At 37.2% G+C, this 19,172-nt stretch overlaps 1 protein-coding gene across 1 annotated transcript in view; it reads left to right on the top strand.

The window, feature by feature from the left end:
• Positions 1–19,172, top strand: part of si:ch211-186j3.6 (neural-cadherin) — a 488,562-nt gene that overhangs the window by 297,450 nt on the left and 171,940 nt on the right. The window contains exons 17-19 of the mRNA XM_049470897.1: positions 3,585–3,868; positions 6,206–7,829; positions 17,598–17,691. Coding sequence (XP_049326854.1) covers positions 3,585–3,868; positions 6,206–7,829; positions 17,598–17,691 — 2,002 coding nt within the window. The remainder of the gene's footprint in view (positions 1–3,584; positions 3,869–6,205; positions 7,830–17,597; positions 17,692–19,172) is intronic.

The raw sequence follows: 19,172 nt of genomic DNA on the forward strand, positions 1-19,172 counted from the left end.
ATTTCTACGCTTCTTTTTAACTCCAGGCAAATTCTTTTCCTGTTAATCTCTAAAAAGATCTGATTCTTAGAAGAAGCATTAGCACATTTCTCGCTACCAAAATTCACCACAAATAAAACCCTCTTCTTCTTCCACAGCTCATGCATTTCTGATGTTTGCAGCATGTGGGTTTAGATATGCATCGTCTTGTTGAAAAGTGCATGCATGCATGTCGAAAAAGTCTTTAAAAGTCATAATTTTATAGCTGGCATACAACAACCTATAAACGCACTTTTTGCACTTTAAGCCACACCGGAGTATGAGCCACACTATCAGTGAAGTCTGTTTTCTGGTTTGTTTTCATATATAATGTCCACAAGATTATAAGACATATTTTAATCAACACTAGTAAGGAACAGGGGTGTCGCCATATTTCATTTCTAAGTAGCTAAGTAAACAAAACCTTTTGTAATTCTTAAAAAAAAAAAAAGTCGAACGAGCGCTAGATGTTGATCTGCACAGATTTATCTCCTGAAACCGGTTTATTTGCTTGAGTAAAGCGCTTGCGTTTATTTACAGCAAACCTGTTTAGATTTCCACATGTCCACTAAGGCTGGATGCAGCAGCATTAGCAGCTAACCGCTAGCACTAGCCGTGGTTAGCACTAGTAAATGCAGCAGGGGTCTGCAATAGGCAGCCAGCAGGCCAGATGTATCCATGTATCCATATAAGGGCATTTTTTACCCGGTTGTGTCCCAATTCACTAGCCTGTCTTTCTTCTTGGGTGCTTTGAGATCAACTGTTCTGCACTTGAGTTCAACAACCCTCTGGACTGGAGAGCTGCTAGTCTGTAGCACTCCATCCCATTACACTTCATTTTACAAAACCAAATTTATTTATTTATTTATTTTTTGTATTGGAAAATTTCTGCCCGTTACCAAACTTAATTGCCGACCCCTGGCATACAGTATATTTGCTTGAATGTTGCGCTTAATGTAGTAACACACATCCCTATACCATGAAAGATTCTGACCTATTGATCATTGTGTCCAAAAATGATCAGTTTGTTTGATTATAAGCTTGTTTTAGGCACGGTCTGTGTGCCTTTGCTATCATAACGATGGGAAAAGTATGCCTTGCTCAAAACTTGCAAAAAAAAGGCATGTACTAGTTCTCTTAATTAATCATGGGTGTGGTTAATTTTGGGTGTAAAGTGAAATAAACCAATCAGAGTGTCACTTGCTCATCATAACCTTTAAGAGCCAAGTACTCTCTAACTTTGGTTGATTGCTATTTCAACGGTGCAGCTACCTGGAACCTGCTAGCTCATTTTGTTTATTTTTTTATGATCTTTTTTATGATCCTGATGAGGGCCAGTTTCATCATTACAATTTTTTTGATGGTCTTTGTGGTGACTGCAGTTCAGGATACTTCTTCTTTTTCAGATTGTCTGACCTTCGTTTCTTCTTAAAATATTTTTTTTTCTTTATTTGGTTTAGTAGTTGTTTCTTCTCATAATCTGGATTCGAACATTACTCAAATATTCACTATTCACTGTACACCTGTAACTCTACCTCTTCACTACTTTACTTTAACTGATGCTCTCAAACTTTACATTAAGAGACAAGAAATTCAAGTCATTAACTCTTGATGAGTTCAGCACAGCTGTTAACTGAAAGCCTGAATTCTGGGTGACTCTACCTCATAAAGCTGACTGAGAAAATCCAGCAGAGATGAGCAAAACAATAGATGCTACTTTGAATGGGCTAAAATAGTTTTTTCATAGTTTGGATGATTTTAGTATTAATCTACAATGCAGAAAACACTGAAATTAAGATTTTTCCTATTTTTTATTTTTTTTAGTCTTGAGTCTTTGTGACTTCCATTTTTTTTATTATCCCAATTTTTCATTTTTTTATTTTATTTTATTTATTTATTTGTTTTGCGGTTGTACAAAACTATGTCACAAAAACGAGGATCTGAATTGCTGGCCTACATGGAGCCCTGCGGGAGCTTTTAGGGTTTAAGAGGTTGAGACAGCTGTGGCAGTGCTAACTGCTAAAGCGCTAAAGCTAAAGCACTTCTATTTATCGGAGTTGCTCGGGGCAACAGCGAGATTGAGATCAGAAGTGTTGGGCGGCCGTTGTGCTCTCCACTCTGCATTACCGCTCTATCAGCAGAGAGAGAGAAAACGTGGAGAAATCCGGGAGCACTAATGGGCTGTGGTGGTGGTGGTGGTGGAGGAAAACATGCTGTGGAATGTGTTTTTTGGGCTGTTTGTTCTGTATATATCTGCGCTGTTTGTTTATGCCGTTTGCTCTCTGAGCGAGTGAGCGAGCGTTCCGCTGGGAGTTGATCCGTGCCGAGTGTAAATCTTAACGTAAAACAAAACAAACCGATTCATTCACACAGCTTTTCATTTTCCTGTTTTATTAATGTTGGGACGGAACAGTAGAGGCTGTACGATTAAATATTCCTCCTTTTACTCATCCCTTCTTACTTTCATGCTTCACATTCTATTTTTCTGGAGAGATTTGAGGTTTCAGCCCCCCTCCAACACCCATCGTTCGCTCGGGTCGGTCGGCCGGTCGGTCGGTTGGCGTTCCAGTTAACATGTTCACCACCTGTCACTAGGTTGACTTCATTACCTTTAGAAGGTGTGAAACTACAGAGGTTGATAAATTGGAAAGGTACCACCATATAGTTTCTGAATCAGTTTCTCTGATTTTGCTATTTATAGGATTATGTTTAAGTAAAATGAAATAAAAAAAAATGTTGTTTTATTCTTTAAACTACGAACAACATTTCTCCCAAATTCCAAATAAAAATATTCTCATTTAGAGCATTTATTTGCAGAAAATGAGAAATGTCTGAAATAACAAAAAAAAAAAGATGCAGAGCTTTCAGACCTCAAATAATGCAAAGAAAACCAGTTCATATTCATAAAGTTTTAAGAGTTCAGAAATCAGTATTTAGTGGAATAACCCTGGTGGTTTTAATCACAGCTTTCATGCATCTTGGCATCATGTTCTCCTCCACCAGTCTTACACACTGCTTTTGGAGATTTGCATGCATGTACTTTTATGCAGAAGTGAATTTTTCATTTTCCAGCAGGACTTGGCACACTGCCCACACTGCCAATTGGTCTTATATAATATTCTAAATTTCTGAGACTCTGATTTTTGGGTTTTCATTGGCTGTTAGCCACAATCATTAACAATAAAAGAAATAAAGGTTTAAAATCTCTTACTCTGTGTGTTATACAGCTATATAATGAGTTTCACATTTTACACTGAATTACAGGACTACAGTCTAGAAATGTACTGTATTTTATTATTGGTCATAATATTATGTTCATGTCAAGATGAATATATGAATATAAGTAAACACAGGCATTCTTAAACCTCCCTGAACACCCACACAAATGTCATGAATGGACAAATACATTCTTTAAATGAAAAATATAGCATATGTGTGCTGGATAATCGAAACAAATCTAGGCAATTCCTCAATATTCTCATTATCATGCAATATTATTGCACAATAGTACCCAACCATGACCTCTGCTAACATCTGTACTTTTATTTTTCCATTTTTTCATGCAGGTGCTAACGCTAAGCTACGCTACCAGATCACGTCGGGGAACACCGGGGGCGTGTTTGACGTGGAGCCGGAGGTGGGCACCATCTTCATCGCCCAGCCGCTGGACTACGAGCAGACCAAGCGCTACAAGCTGCACATCCTGGCCTCGGACGGGAAGTGGGAGGACTACACGGCCGTGGTGGTGAACGTGGTGAATAAGAACGATGAGGCGCCCGTGTTCTCAGTGAACGAGTACTACGGCAGCGTGACGGAGGAGCTGGACGGGTCTCCGGTGTTCGTGCTGCAGGTGAGGAGCATCGCTCTGACGGTTCTTTGAGGTTAACCTGAGATGTCGGGTGTCAGTTGATGCTTTGCTGCTTCAACATCCGTCTACAGAAGAGAGCAGAGCAAGACTTTGATCTCTTAACATGAAGACTAAGCACAGAGCGCTAGGAGCTGATTAGCATTATGCAAATGAAGAGCATCATGCTTTTACGCTAGGTGACCGTGTCCATTTTCAGAGCGTCAGATAGCCTGCTGATTTTACGTCTTCTGTGTGAAGTGCAAGCTAAATTTTATACATCATACATGTATTTTTTTTTTACTACATGACTATTTGAATTTACTTTAGAAATACTTATAAGATATACAAGCAACTGATTCTTCACTACTACGGCTGCCAGAGTACGTACTGTTCACACTCACCCTTCTACCTTAAAACATACTTCTCTTCCGCCTTAATACATATTTACACTCCGCCTTAATACATATTTCCACTCCGCCTTAAAACATATTTCCCTTCTACCTTAAAACATACTTCTCTTCTGCCTTAATACATATTTCCCTTATGCCTTAATACATATTTCCACTCCGCCTTAATACATATTTCCACTCCGCCTTAAAACATATTTTCCTTCCACCTTAAAACATATATCCCTTTTGCCTTGAAACATATTTCCCTTTTGCCTTACAACATATTTCCCTTCCACCTTAAAGGCAGATATATGTTGGCAGAAATACAAAGGTGGGAATGTGAATGTGGAATATCGAGGTAGAAATACAAAGGCAGGGATATGAAAGCAGATATATGTAGGTAGGAATTTGAATGCGGGAATACCAAAGTGGGAATGTAGATGCGGAATATAGAGATAGAAATATGAAGACAGATTTAGGTAGGTAAGAATACGAAGGCGGAAATACCAAAGTGGAAACATGAATGTGGGAATCTGAGTGCGGAATATGGAGGTAGAAATATTAAGGCATATATATGAAGGTGGGAATGCCAAAGTGGGAATATGTGAGTGGTATGTGATATTCCTATCTACGTATATATCTGCCTTCATATTTCTACATCCATATTGGGAATAATAAGAAGATTGGAATGTAAATGCGGAATAAGGAGGTCGAAATATAAAGACAGATATATGAAGGTTTGGAATGTGAGTGTGGAATACAGAGCTAGAGGTAGAAAGGTGGTAAAACAAAGTCAGAAATATAAAAGTGGCTATACGTAAGTGGAAATACAAAGACAGGAATATAAAGGCTGATACAGGTAGATTGAAATACAGAGGTGGGAACACAGCAAGGAAAATTGAGGTGGGAATACAAAACCGGGAATACAGCAGGCAATACGTAGGCGGATATATGTAGGCGGGTATGTGAGTGTTTAGTATAATTAGTAGTTAGTATAATCCCTGTGAAGGTAATTGAGTAGAGTGCATAGTTAGCGGTAGCATCTGTATAAACCAGTTTTCCTCCTTTTAGCTCCTTTGAGTCTAGTGGCTACAAATAAAAATCAACAACCCCCATCTCCTCACCCCCGAAACAGCCACCCGCACCCCCCCACCCCCCCCCCCCACACTAGACGAAAAGGTCGATTCAAGCCTTCCGAACACCACTTTTCCCTTTTAATACTGGTGGTGGCTTGTGGTGATCTAGTCCCTTTTCACTGGATTCATCGGCTTTGCAGAATTTCTGTCGCCTCCTGTCTTGAAAATTGGCGTGTAATTAATTTTGAATGTGAGGGGAAATGAATCATGCTACAGGAGGGTACTCGGGGTGTTTTAAATGGCTGCAAGTGCTCATCACGCCGAGGACTCTGGATGGATAATCTGGATGAATAGATTTGGTTGATTGGTTGATTTTGGCCACAGTTGTGTTTTTTTTTTTTTTCTCCTTTTCGTACATTAAAGTGTTTTTTACGCTTCGTAATCCATTACTTGATTCTATTAAGTCTTTAGAGCGCTGAGTCTCTGAGAAGCTCTTATTTAAAAAACAGAATTTAAAAGCCTGGATTGCAGCAGATGACATCATGCTCTTTGTCCGAACTGTGCGAGTGGTGCTCTGGAGAAATGCACTTATACTCTTGCTTATACTCGTACTTATTTTATCCTTTTATTTTTGTGCGAGTGTCTTAAGAGTAAATTGTTCTCACATTTTGAGCTTTTATAGTTGCTCTTTGCTGGCGGTAATTGAGCTTACGTGAATTGAAGCCAGAAAAAAAAAAAGTGCACATGCAAGTACAGGTCAATCGTTCACGTCATCGAGTAGGTAGATTTGAATAATTCAAGAAAAACGTAGCTGGTGTCAGTGTAGGCAAGAGAAGAAGACCCTAACGTATTCCCTTTTCCCTTTGATGTTGTAGGTAACAGCCACTGACCCAGATAAGGATGCTGACCAAGAGGCTCTTCGGTACTCTCTGCACGGTCAGGGAGCCGAGAGCGAGTTCATCATCGACGAGGTGACGGGGAAAATCTACGCCCAGAGGACTCTGGACAGGGAGGCCCGAGCTGTGTGGCGATTCGTGGTCTTGGCGACGGACGAGGGCGGCGAGGGGCTGACCGGATTTACAGACGTCATCATAAGTGTTTGGGACATCAACGACAACGCCCCTATCTTCGCCTGTGCGCCGGACAGCTGCCACAGCGAAGTGGCGGAGAATTCGGCTTCTGGCACGTCCGTTATGGAGATGACCGCCACTGACTTGGATGACGCAGCTGTCGGACAAAACGCTGTGCTTGCGTATCGAGTTCTGAGTAATCTTGCCCTCAACGGAGGCAACAATGGAGCGGAGATGTTTACCATCAACCCAGCCACTGGGACCGTTTCCGTAGCCATGTCTGGACTGGACAGGGAGCACATCGAGTCGTACGTCTTGGTCGTGGAGGCCAGGGATGGCGGAGGCATGTCTGGAACGGCGACCGCCACCATTCACGTCAAGGACGTTAACGACCATGCCCCTCGTTTCTTGGACCGCTCTTGTTCGGCGAGGATTCCAGAAAGCAGTGAGCAGAACGCCGCCGTTCTGGAGCTCGCCGCTGAGGACGCCGACGCTGGAGAGAACGGTCAGCTTACTTTTAGCATAGTGGCTGGAGATCCTGAGCAGAAGTTCTACATGGTGAGCCACCGGCAAGAGCAGCGAGGAACCTTGCGCCTGAAGAAGCGACTGGATTACGAAAAGCCAGGAGAGCAGAGTTTCAACTTGACCATTAAAGTCGAGGACCTGGACTATTCCAGCTTGCTGCACTGTACTCTAGAGATTAAAGACTGCAATGACCATGCTCCAGTCTTTATTCCACACTTCCTGCAACTTCCAGCTCTCCGAGAGGACATCCCGGTTGGCACTAGTGTGGCTATGGTGGTTGCAAGTGATTCGGATTCAGGGTTAAACCGAGAGATTACCTACACCATCGCTCCTGAATCAGATCCTTTTGACTTGTTCTTGGTGGACCAGAGTGGACTGGTCACTGTAGCAGGTCAACTAGACCGAGAACAAGCTTCCCAGCATCATCTGGTCGTTCTTGCGACCGATCACGGATCTCCACCGCTTACCGGCACCGCCACCATCCAGTTGTCCTTGTTGGACGTCAACGACAATGGGCCGGAATTCGAGTCTACCTACTCGCCCGTGGTTTGGGAGAATGTTGCTGGTCCTCAGGTGGTCCGGCTCAACGCGAGCTCCACGTTGCTCAGAGTTATCGATCGAGATTCGGTGGAGAACGGATCGCCGTTCTCTTTCTCCGTCCCTCCGGAGTACCGTTACAGCAATGACTTTCACCTGCAGGATAACGAAAACGACACAGCCACTGTCACAGCCCTCAGGGCCTTCGATCGGGAGCGGCAGAAGCAGTTCCTACTGCCCGTTATCATGACTGACAGCGGAAAGCCACCCAAAACGGTCACCAGCACGCTCACCATCACTATAGGCGACAAGAACGACCACGCTCATCTTCCCGGAGAGAAGAAGATCTACATCAACAGTCACAGAGGTGAGAAAATGCTTTGCTTTTTCTTTTTCACCACAACATTATTATGCTGGGCTACATTTGTATGTATTAAATACTGTAAACCTACATCAGCAAATGTTGGGATAGTGTGGGAAATGCAAAAATTTGAATATTTCATGTTTTGTCTTTTACTATTTTCTGTATTAATGTTACAGTACATCCATTCCTTTCTCTTTCTTTCTTGCAATTCAGTCCTTGTAATGACCCAGCTAACAGAGAACATTAGAAGAATGTTTTGAAAAGGGTCCAGGAAGTGATACTGTAGTGATGTAGGAATTAATGCACCAGAAATGTTCTGGAAACGTGACATTCCCAACTAGACAAACTGTGCTAATATTATGGAAACATTAAAAGCAACATTCCCAAAACCCTTGACATTATAGCAACACTACAGAACTACAGATTGAACGTTACCTGTAAAAAAACGGCAATTACCTCTGTAAACTTTTGTCTTACCCAACAATGAAAGCTGCAACTAATTGATTATTTTGACAATCGATTAATCTGCCATTTTTTTTTGCTGAATCGTTTAATAATCAGTCAACAGTTGCAATTATTATAAATGTTACCAATCATTCCAAACCCACATTAGCACTCCCAGATTGCAGTAATCAAGTAAATAAAAATAAGAATAACTAAATAATATTAAGAATTGTAGTACTGTAGTACTTTAGTACTTCTATTTCAACTTCTACTCAAGTTGCTTTTTGATAGACTTTTTTTTTTCTGTTTCTGTTTAGCCCTGCTTTAGTTAACTATGTTAGTGGTCTCTGAAGAAAGACAGGTTTTGGCTCTTGCTCATGAATATTCATACATGCAAACATATCACCTCTGATTGGCTAACAGAACTGCAGCAGAAAACCTTGTTAACTCTCAATGGAAAAAAAAAGGTAAATTCAGGAGATTTTTTTTTTTTCATTTCTATTGGTCCATTCACCAAAATATTCTGGCACAGTTTGAAGGAAAGTTTGAGAGTTTTAATTATGTGGTAAACTTAAAATCGACAAAAATGGAGATACCATATTTTTCACACTATAAGACGGGTATTAAGGAGCAGTAAAGTCCCTCCACTGAAGTACAGAGTTATACAGAAGTTTCAGTTTAGTTCTCCAGCACAGAGACTGAAGCAGCATTAGTATTAGCTGCTAGCCGTGCTAAGCAGTTAATGCTAATACTGCTGCACCCAGCCTTAGTTTAAACCTGGAAACCTAAGCTTACTGCAAATAAACGGAAGCTGTTTAGATTAAAATTCAGTGCTTGTTTGACTGAATTAGAATAAAAACATGGTGTCACCTTTGTTCCTTACTAGTATTGCAAACTGCGCATTATAATACGGTGCACCTTATTTATCAAAATAGACCATAAAATAGATGTTCATTGATGGTGCGCCTTATATAGTGTGAAAAATATGGTTGTATTCTTGTTTTTCATTGGACTAAAATGATTTTCTTTGTCCACATATATTAGAAATATATTAAAGTCGAGTAAAGTGCTGTTTGTTTGAAGAAGCTGCGTTTTGTAAAGCCTTTGTAAAGTTGAAATCTCTACAGTTCTGTCCGTAAATCACCTTTTGTTCTTTCAGTAAAGGCTCTGTGTCTGTGGAGAGCGAGTGTGAGCATGTCGGTACGGTGTTATAGACTTCAGAAACACGTTCAGGTGTTTGTTGGTTTGCGCTGGTCTTCGGGGTACGGCTCTTGTTTGCTTTTCTGAGAATTCTTAAAATATGTGGATGTAGCCGGAGCTCTGGAGAGGGTCGGGATGAAAGGAGGGGAGTGATGCTGAAGCTGCTGCTGGCTGGACTCATTTTTACAGATGTTGGAAGGTGTTCTTGCTGAAGAGCTGCTGTGTACTTGTACTAAAAGCATAGCAACCATGGCTAACTGTGATGGGGTCCATTAAGGTATTATTACTAAGCTCCTTCTCGGACTTGTTCAGTGTTTTCTTCTGAAAAACAGAAATAGCAGGAGATGGAAGGATGGTGCAGGCTGGTGTTGAGAGGATGCTGCTTAGAGAAAGTCGGAATCCAGCCTCCATTTATTGAATTACCACTGAAAACCACCTTTAGTGTATTCCCTTAGGCTAGAACTTGGCGATACAAGGCGTTCAATATATCACAATACTGTAAGAAAAATGAAATAGTGCCACTTTCAAATCTTATTTTTAGGAAAAAAAAAGTTGTGTTATTGAAGTTCTACATTAATATCTAGTGGGTGGGACCTAAACACGACACTACATAAACCACTTCTGACACCAATCAGATATAATTTTATAAGTGTAAAGCTTACTCAGCTGCAGTCTGAACTCTGTAGCTCTTGAGATTTTGGCTGAAGGATTAAAGGGAAACTTAAGGTGAAGCACTGCTCTTATGCGAATAATTTAAAAGGGTCACATTTGAAAGATTAACAGTGTGAACAGCCTGAAATAGATATTGGGTTTGGGCCACATTTACCTACTGTGTGAGCGTAGACGAAAACAGTAATTATAACTTAACATAACATATATATATATATATATATATTATATAACTAGTTATTCATTTAAATCATTTTTTTTAGGAACATTTGATGGATCAAGGTTTTTTACTCGTTATATTTCTATTAGTATGTTTCTACAGCTTTATTTAAATGCATTTTTAGCGCTTAGCTTCAGTTCAGGTAGCATTCTCGGCTCTAACAGTTCTCTGTGTGATTTTATAGTTTTAACTGGACCGTATGGACAGATATTTGTATTTTACATGTGTTTTGTTGGTCGTTCTGCAGACATGACCAGGGAAATCAGACTCCCCCGGTCACTCATTAGCAGATCGTATTATATATTCGGCGTTAGCGCTGGTGATCATCAGCTCGGGGCGGTGGCAGAGTCAGACTGTGGTAGAAAATGCGGCGCACATGTCAGATATGGCAACAGAGCTCAACAGCTCGTCTTATTGTGTTTCAAAGTGCCTCTGGCAGCAGGTCCAGTTGAAAATACATGGCAACCCATTTGAATACTTGGGTCTGGTCCTGATTATGTATTTGTCTCAGACAGCGCCCTGATCCGACCCCTGCATGTTCTCTGTTCATCTCTCTGGAATGGTTCTGCAGTTTCACAGCGTACAGAACGTTTCTACTCAACCGTAATTCCACTAAACTGACAACCGTATGCTGCAGTTTCATCCCAACATTAAATAAACTGGTTTTGGGAGGAAAAGCATATTTTAGAACTGTAATAAATCTGTCTTTTTTTATGCCGTTCCTTTGGATTCTTTAGTAATATGCTTTGGAAACGCATTTGACTATTGGAAATATGAATTAGTGTATATCTACAGCATGCAGTATAGTATATACAGGTTCATCTCGAAAAAATTAGAATATAATTGAAGAGTGAGTTTCTTTGATTTTTGCACAAGGAGTAAAGCAGCATAAAGTTATCCAAAAGCAGTGTGAAGGACTGGTGGAGGAGAACATGATGATGCACGAAAACTGTGATTAAAAACCAACCAGGGTTATTCCACCAAATATTGATTATTTCTGAACTCTTAAAACTTTATGAATATGAACTTGTTTACTTTGCAGTAGTTGAGGTCTGAAAGCTCTGCATCTTTTTCATTTTCTGTAAATAAATGCTCTCAATGACAATATTTTTATTTGGAATTTGGGAGAAATGTCTGTAGTTTATAGAATAAAACAACAATATTAATTTCTCAAATATAAACCTATAAATAGCAAAATAAGAGAAACTGATTTTACCTTTTACAATGGACATCATGTATTTCCTTCGTTTTTAAGTGTTTTGTTGCAAAGAACACTATTAACACTATTTGAAAGCTGTTGTACTTTAGAATAGACCAGAAATGAACCAGCCAATGAACAAGTTTCTAAAGCAATGAAAGAGTAGCTTGGCCCCGCCCACTGTAACATTACAGAAAAAAACAGTAGTAATAGAGGAAGCCATTGAGGCAGAGTAACGCTTAATTTTTTTTTGTACTAATTGAATGTAATTTGAAACACTTTTAATCATTTTTTATTTGCTGTTTATGTAGGCGTGGCTTATGGAAAAAAAAGTCAAAATGAAATATAAAATATTACACACAATCTTCCAATACAATGGAAATATAAAAAAAAAGAATTTATATTTATTTGCTTTATCAATTTTATAGTATAATGAGTCTAATTTTCTGTGCATTACAGACACAAAACATCATTCTTACATTTTTATTTTTATTTCACATAACCACAGATAATTCAGGTCTGAAAGGTCTCAATTTTTTATTTATTGTATTGTTGACTCTCTTACAGCCAATGAAAACCCAAAAATCAGTGTATCAAAAAAAAAAAAAAAAAAAAAGAGTATTATATAAGAACAATTGTTACTTTTGGCAGTGTGGGCAGTGTGCCAACTCCTGCTGGAAAATGAAATCTGCATAGGCACGGCTGTGGAAGAAGTAGGTACAGGTCCTGATTGGCGATTTTCTGTTTAATCAGTTGATATTTTGAGGCATGTAATAATGTATTGTATGTATAATATAATGTATAGAAGTGTCCTGAAACGTGATCTTCTAAAAAGGTTAATAGCGTGCCATTTATTATCATATCTATGATATCTAGTATTAGTACATTAATACTGTGGCTTTGTTTCATAACCTAAATGCATTTTCATGGGGCTTTATGATAGATCAGATCCTATCAGTAAAATTGCTCTATTCATTTGGAAATAAAAAGCGTAGACTTATCTGAGTGTGCGTATTATTCTCAGAATGATCCGTAATTATTCATCTTCCTGACATTAAACGCGTGAGGATCCGGGCGTGACCTGCTTTATCTGTACTTGGAGAACATAGAATAAATTCTTTATTATTTATTTTTATTAAAATAGTTTTATTTTATTTTTGCTGTTTCATGGTTAAAGGTAGAGTCACTTGGAATTCAGGCTTTCAGTTAACAGCTGTGCTGAACTCATCAAGAGTTAATTACTTGCATTTTTTTTTTTTTGCCTCTTGAACCTTATAGACCTGAATTATGTTCATGTTCCAGTGATGGAAAAGTATAAGAATGCTGTTTTCTATCTGCAATGCACAAACAATAAGTCACTACTATCCTAAAATAAAATTATTATTATTATTATTATTATTATTATTATTATTATGAAAGTATAAAATTACCTGTATTCCTAAACATAATAAAAAGTGTTTAAAATGAATAATTTATTCAAATTATTTTGTATTACTTTGCTTTATTTGTTCTGTAGTGCTGACATGTCCTAATGTCTGAGTTGCTATTTTTTATTTATTTTTTATTATTATTTTTTGTCCAGTGCAGTGGGCAGGCCAGGCTACTGTTTCATTGGCTGGTTTATTTATTTATGTTTTATTATTTATTTATTTTTCTGATAGACAATATCTCTCTATTTTTTTCTCAAATTTTTGCAGCAAAAAAAATGAAAAAGAACTGTTTATAGAGTCTAACCACTTTTTATTCCCTTGTTTTATCAGTAAATGACTGTTAAACTCTATGAATTGGGTGAATGACGCTAAAAGCCAAAAGGCTACGTTTAAAAGACGTATAACTGGAGTTTAAAATGATAAAAAATGATGTGTGCAGTACTGAAACGTTTAATATAGTTGTGTGTTGAGGACATAAGTGCATATTTTAGTATAAAACTGATCAGACATTTATTTATAAACTCAGATTTTGCTCAGTTGCTTCATATAAACTTTAACTCTTTCATGAATGGTGTACACTACAGTGGACACATATTTAAAGAGCTTTTAAAAATTTAAAGATTTGCAATATATACTCCACACCACCAGGGGGCTGTCTTCTAAATCCACTCTTTACTGTGTAAAAAATAAATGTCTATCAATATTCAACATTCGAAATTGAGATATTGCATCAGAAATCCAAGATGGCGACCAACAGTGGAAATCTGAATATGATTGATTATCGGTCAAATCTTATTATTTTGAAAGAAATATAAAGATATAATTTTGTTTCTTATTAAGTTTAATTAAATCTGGTGTTATATAGTTTTTTGGTTCTGTGTCCAAATGTAACTGTCCACTATAATGGACGTCATGCACCAATGGTAACATTTAGATTATAAGGACATTATGAGTGAATTTGCTAAATTAGCTCTAATTATTGTTATTTTAATAAATTATTAATATTATAATACTATTATAGATGTTTTGTTATTATAATATTATATTATTGTAGTATTATTATGCATATTATATGTATATATTAGTATATATTAGTATTATATATTATTATAGGTATTATTATAAACTAATTTGTTAGTTGTAAGTATGCTATAATTTATATTATTAATGATATATTCCATCATAACAATATAACAATAGTAAACTACTGGTAAAAATAGGGTAAAATAAGGGTAACATTTATATTAAACAGCTATCAGAATGAAATTTCTACAACTGCTTGCCTGAGCAATGAGAAGTATGTTTTTTTATTAAATTAAATTATTTTTAAAATTATATGTATATATGCTAATTTCCTATATATGCTTACTTTCTGTGCATAATAATTCATGCATGAAAGGGTTAAGTGCGTATTCTCCTCTATAGAAATTCTCTGGCATCGCATCTCTAATTCTCGTATTTTATTTCACGTGTTTTCTTGTGACAAATTGTGTTTCTGGAGAGCAGTCAGATGAGTCGCCAATTTCCCGGAGAGTCACCTGGAATAGTTTTCTCAGCATCTTGAAGGAAGGAGTTCCTGGAGGTGCTGAACAATAGTTGCTGCTTTTCTTTCCTTCATGCTGTGAAGCTCCAGCTCATCCCAATTAAATCACCTCATCAAATCCCCATCTCAGTTCATCAGCTTTAGATCAGGGGATTAATGTGGAGAAATAACACTTTTTTATACTCTTTACTACGTAATTCTATATTTTTCATGTCTTTAATATTAATCTGCAATGTAGAAAATACATTAAATGCAGAAATAACGGTAAAATTCACTGAATCAGAAGACTGGTACTGTACATTTTAGACTACAGACGTCCCATAACTGTAATAAAGCCGTATCTGAGGCAGCTGGCAGTCTATTGTCAAACATTTAATATATAAAAGCCGTCTGTGAGAGGCTGTAAACTCTGCAGACAGCTGGTGCTCATAACCACTATAATAATTCTGCCTCATGTTTGAAAACTGAGCACTCCAAATGACTGTGTTAACAAATTATCACGTTTAATGTGCAGAAAATCTTCCATTTTCTTAAAAACTGGACAAAAGATGACCAGTATTACTCTTCTGGTTTTGTTTGTCTGCTGTTTTAGTGAAGTGTATAACAAAATAATGTCATTTAAATGGAAAAAAAAAACAAAAAAAAAAAAAACGAAATCTTTCCCTTTTTTACAATTTTAAAAATGAATTGACAAAAACAAATTACAAATACTACAGTGTAAAAAAAAGCCATTTTTTTTTCTATATTTGTTTTACATCTGTTGAAACCCCGTTTTATAAACTATATAGAGCCAAAAAAAAAAAACACTGTGCTGTATTTTATCAAATCAAATCAAATCAAATTTATTTGTATAGCGCTTTTTACAACTGGTGTTGGCACAAAGCAGCTTTACAGAAACATGATTACAGGACAAAGAATCAGGCAAAACATTACACATAGAAAATACAGAATACAGAACCCCCAGTGAGCCCGGAGGCAAGGAAAAACTCCCTCAGAGCTGCAGGAGGAGGAAGAAACCTTGGGAGGACCAAGACTCACATTTAAGGGGGGACCATCCTACCACTGGTCAAACGGCTTTTAAATTAAAATTTAAAAAGTCTTTTATACATCCATATAGGTTTTATGTACTCAGGAGTGTAATAGCGCCACTAATGGCTTGGATGTAATCTGTAGTGGAGAGTGAGATGGATGATGAGCAGCTGATCTGTGGTGGTGGTGGAGAAGAGCTGACTTCAGAAACTTCCATCAGTCTGGCCGGACAGGAGACGCGAGAGCCTGAGGGTCCAACATCGGTATCGGGTCAGACAGGTGGGCAGTCAGTAACTCGGAGGAAAGCAGAGAGATGGAATTAGTTTTGACTGGATTTTTGCAAAACTGAGAATATTGAAACATTATCAGAGTGTGGCAAATGACTCCGGCAGAACTGAATAAAACAGCCTAACTAAAGGCAGAGAGCCAGAAGGTAACATAGACATGGAGGCACCCTGAAACACCAGCATCCACCCACTCCACCGTCCACAAACCTGAGTGACCGTGTGCAGTGGGAGAACAACAGCACCAGCATCTCAGTTTACCACAATTCCCTCTGTCCATGAACTCCTGAATCTGCAGCCTTATCTAAAGGGAAAAACATTAATTACCAAAAGCTAAACTAAACAAGTAAGTTTTCAGTCTAGACTTAAAGATTGAGACTGTGTCTGAGTCCCGAACATATTCGGGGAGATTATTCCAGAGTTGACTGGATAAATCTTATTGAACGTTACAGAAATAATAATAGCATTAATTTTATATTTACATTTTACAACATTTTCTATCTGACTTTTATTTAGATTGACTTACAAGGTGTTTGGAGTCTTAGCCAACTTTTGTTGGTGTAGCACAAAATAGTCACTCAGAATAGTGATTGAACCGCAGTCTCCCACATGATGTGGAGCAGTGTAAGTAAAAAAAATAAAAATAAAATAATAATAATAATAATAAATAATAATAAATACATACATTTGTTATGCTTTACTGAAATAGATTTTTTTCCCAAGTTTTTTATTTTCAAAAATTGAAAGACAGAAAAATATAGATTTTTTTTTAAATCATTACTGTTGAAAGAAGACCTTGTCCAGTTTTTGCTTTATTTATTTATTGATTGATTGATTGATTGATTGATTTTGGAATTTAAAGTGTTTAAGAAATAATAAAATAGTTGTTCAAAAAAACATCTACAGTACCAATAAAAAATTGGAAATTCTCATTTAATGTTTTTAATTATTTTATATGTTTTGTCCTACATAGTAAATGAATAGTAAAGTGATCTATCAGAATATGAAGGAACACATAAGGAATCATGTAGTAACTTAAAAGTATTAAACAAACCAAAATACTCATACATATTATACGCATTTAGGTGCTCTGATCTGGGGAGCTGTTAATCTTGCTCTTTCTTTTTCTGGGGACATCCTGATGAGTGCCAGTTTCATCATAACCCTTTTTGTTTTTGTTTGCTTCATTCACTAAATAATTTCATCTGTGTTTTATTCATAGTTTAAATGGCTTTAGTATTAATATACAATGCAGAAATTGTTAAAATAATGAAAAACACTGAATTTAAGGGGTTACAAACGTTTGACTGGTACTATAGAGGCAAGAAATGGCATTTAAATAGAAAAAAATTTGACAAAAATTTAGACAGACACTGTCTATTGTTTTGGCATGTGTATTACTGTGTGTCGCAGGGCTATTAAAAACTTACTTTTGGAAATCATGCAAAGCCAAATAATGGCAATTTCAATGGGAAACTGTATTATGTTTATATTTGTATTATAATTATAACAGGTTTTACCAAAAGATACTGTTTAAATACACTTTTCTTTATTTTGGAAACCATACAAAGCCAATTAATGGCATTTAGATAGTAGAGTAAAACATTTTAAAACCATTATACACTGAGATCAGTGTGAGACTTTACAGCATTATTGATTATGATTGTTTAATACATAATTGAGTATTAAAAAAAATATATTTTTTTAGATTCTTCACACACACCAACCTTCTGTTTTTTTTGTCGCTCTAACAGGTCGGATGCCGACGACGGTTTTGGGGAAGGTCTACGCTCCTGATCCGGACGACTGGGACAACAAAACATACGCCTTCGAAGGACATGTTCCCAAGTAAGAGCTCTTAAAATCAGTGTTTTTTTTTTTATTATTTTAAAATGTTCTATATTATAGATTAATACTAAATTCATCTAAACTATGAAGAAAAACAAATGGATGATTTTCAAGTTGATTTTCTCAGTCAGCTTTATGAGGTAGAGTCTGCTGGAATTCAGGCTTTCAGTTAACAGCTGTGCTGAACTCCTCAAGAGTTAATTACTTGAATTTCTTGCCTCTTAATGTGTTTAAAGCACATTTTAAGAACTAATTTAAGAAAAAAAGAAGGTCAGTCAATCTGGAAAGAAGTATTTCAAGAACTTTAAAAGTACCCTCAAGTGCAGTTACCCCAAAAAAACATCAAAAACATTATAATGGTGGAACTGGCACTCATCAGGACCACCCCAGGAAAGTTTGTTTAACACTTTTAAGTTACTACATGATTCCTTATGTGTTCCTTCATAGTCTTATTCTTTCTAGCTTTTTCTTGCTTTCTCTCTTTCGAACTCTTACTCACTCACTTTATCTATCCTTCTCTCTCTTTCCATCTCTATCTTTAACATTAAATCTCTCTCTCTCTCTCTCTCTCTCTCAAACACTCTGTCCCTCCTTTGCTTCTTTAGTTTCTCTTAAACATTAGACTCATTTTCTCTCTCTATCTCTTTTCTATCACTCTCTGTTTCTCACACTCTTGCATTCTCTTTTTCTCTTTCTTGCATTCTTTTTCTCCCAGTTTCTCTCTTATTGTTTCTAGCTTTTTCTTGCTTTCTCTCTTTCGGACTCTTACTCACTCTCACTTTTTCTATAGTTCTCTCTCTTTTCATCTCTATCTTTAACATTAAATCTCTCTCTCTCTCTCTCTCTCTCTCTCTCTCTGACACTTATTTTTTCTCTTTCTTTTTATTCCATGTCCCGCTTGTTTTCTTTTGCTTTCTCTCGTACTCTTTCTCTCACACTCTCTTGATAACTCTCTCTGCTTCTCTCTCCATTGCTCTCTCACTCGTTCTCTCATGCTTTTTTGCTTTCTCTTTCGTTCTCGCTTTTGCTCTCTTACTTTTTCTCTTTCAAGCTTTTTCATGCTTTCTCTTTCAAACTCTTACTCTCGCTTTCAATATTGTTCTCTCTTTTCCTCTCTGACTGAAACATTAAAGCTCACTTTCTCTCTCTTTATCTGTCTCTTACTTTTTCTTACTTTTTTTTTACTCTCCCTCCCTCGTTTTCTCTTGCTTTGCCTTACTCTCTCACTTAAACATTACTCACTTTCTTTCACTGACTTTTGCTGTCTTTATCATTTTCTTATTCTCTCTCTCTCTCTCTCTCTCTCTCTCACTACCTCTCTCTCTTTCACTACCTCTCTCTTTCAGTCACTTGTGCATTCTGTCTTACTTTTTCTCTCTGTCAAGCTTGTTTTAATGCTTTCTTAAATATTAAACCTCTCTCTCTCTCTCTCTCTCTTGCGCTCTCTCTCTCTCTCTCTCTCTCTCTCTCTCTCTCTCTGT

This window comes from Astyanax mexicanus, chromosome 23 (genome assembly GCF_023375975.1).
Source record: "Astyanax mexicanus isolate ESR-SI-001 chromosome 23, AstMex3_surface, whole genome shotgun sequence".
NCBI lineage: Eukaryota > Metazoa > Chordata > Actinopteri > Characiformes > Acestrorhamphidae > Astyanax > Astyanax mexicanus.